The 1,048-nt window shown below is 58.0% G+C and overlaps 1 protein-coding gene across 1 annotated transcript in view; it reads right to left on the bottom strand.

The window, feature by feature from the left end:
• Positions 1–1,048, bottom strand: part of SLC6A5 (solute carrier family 6 member 5) — a 35,175-nt gene that overhangs the window by 29,444 nt on the left and 4,683 nt on the right. Inside the window, exon 4 of the mRNA XM_009637087.1 lies at positions 108–239. Coding sequence (XP_009635382.1) covers positions 108–239 — 132 coding nt within the window. The remainder of the gene's footprint in view (positions 1–107; positions 240–1,048) is intronic.

Here is a 1,048-nt window from a genome sequence, read left to right as displayed (position 1 = left end):
CCGCCGAGCGAGCCCGCGGGGGCTTAAGCCATGCAAAGGCGGGGGGGAGGAGGAGGGTGCAGGTCGTGCTCCCCCACCAAAGGAGGGCCGGCCCCTGCTCCGCTCACCTTGCAAGGCGGGGATGGCTTTCCAGACGGACACGGGCCCCTGGCTGGCAAACTGCCCCAGGGAGACTTCCAGGAAGAAAATGGGGATCCAGGCCAGAGCCAGCATCATCAAATAGGGGATGAGGAACGCACCTGCGGGGGGAGGAGGGGGGGAAGAGAGAACGGCCTGAACGAGGGCGCGGAGGGGCCGCGCAGCCCGGGACTCCTCCCCAGCACCCCGGGAAGGGGCTCGCTCTCCCCCTGCCCACCGGCGCCCGCTCCCGCCCGGCTCCCGGGAGAGCTTCCTCCAGGCCCGCAGAGGGGCCGGGCCCGTTCGTTACCGGCTCCCCGTGCCCCCGGCCTCGACGGCGGGGAGCAGCTTTCTGCACCCCCAGCGTTTGCTCGAGGCGGTATCAGTCTTAAACGAATATTTTAACATATCGCACTTACCAGTTCTTACGTGCAAAAAGAAAAAAAAAACACCTCACTTTTTTTCTTTTTAAAGGCTGATTTTGGCCTCAAATAGTTATTTCTCACACACAAACCAGCTCTCGCAGCCCCTACTCAGCTGTTCCCAATGCTCACAGCACAAACATCCCCTGCTGATCGCCCTGCAGCTGCGGGAGGATGCAGCAGGAGCACCCACCCGTTCCCAGTTTAAGTAACAGCCTCTGTTGGGAGAATCTTCCCAAATAAACTTATTTTTCCCCCCTTGTAAACCATTAAGGGCGCAACCCCTCTTCCAACTTTTCTTCTCCTCTGTTCCGTTGAGCAGCATTCGCACTATATAACATATTTAATAAATATACTCGCGATTATTTTTCAATCGGGTTATTAAGAGATTTAAAAGAAATCCCCCAAACTTCACGGAACGACATAACGTCTCGACTCGTCACTCCTGTGACTTCCCCGACTCCCAGCTCCTTTGTACCGCCCCCTACCTCCCCCCCCTCCGCTCCCCC

Source organism: Egretta garzetta, unplaced genomic scaffold (genome assembly GCF_000687185.1).
Source record: "Egretta garzetta isolate BGI_Z169 unplaced genomic scaffold, ASM68718v1 scaffold454, whole genome shotgun sequence".
Lineage (NCBI taxonomy): Eukaryota > Metazoa > Chordata > Aves > Pelecaniformes > Ardeidae > Egretta > Egretta garzetta.
Note: the sequence above shows the minus strand (reverse complement) of the source record. Positions and strands in the feature narration are given on the sequence as shown.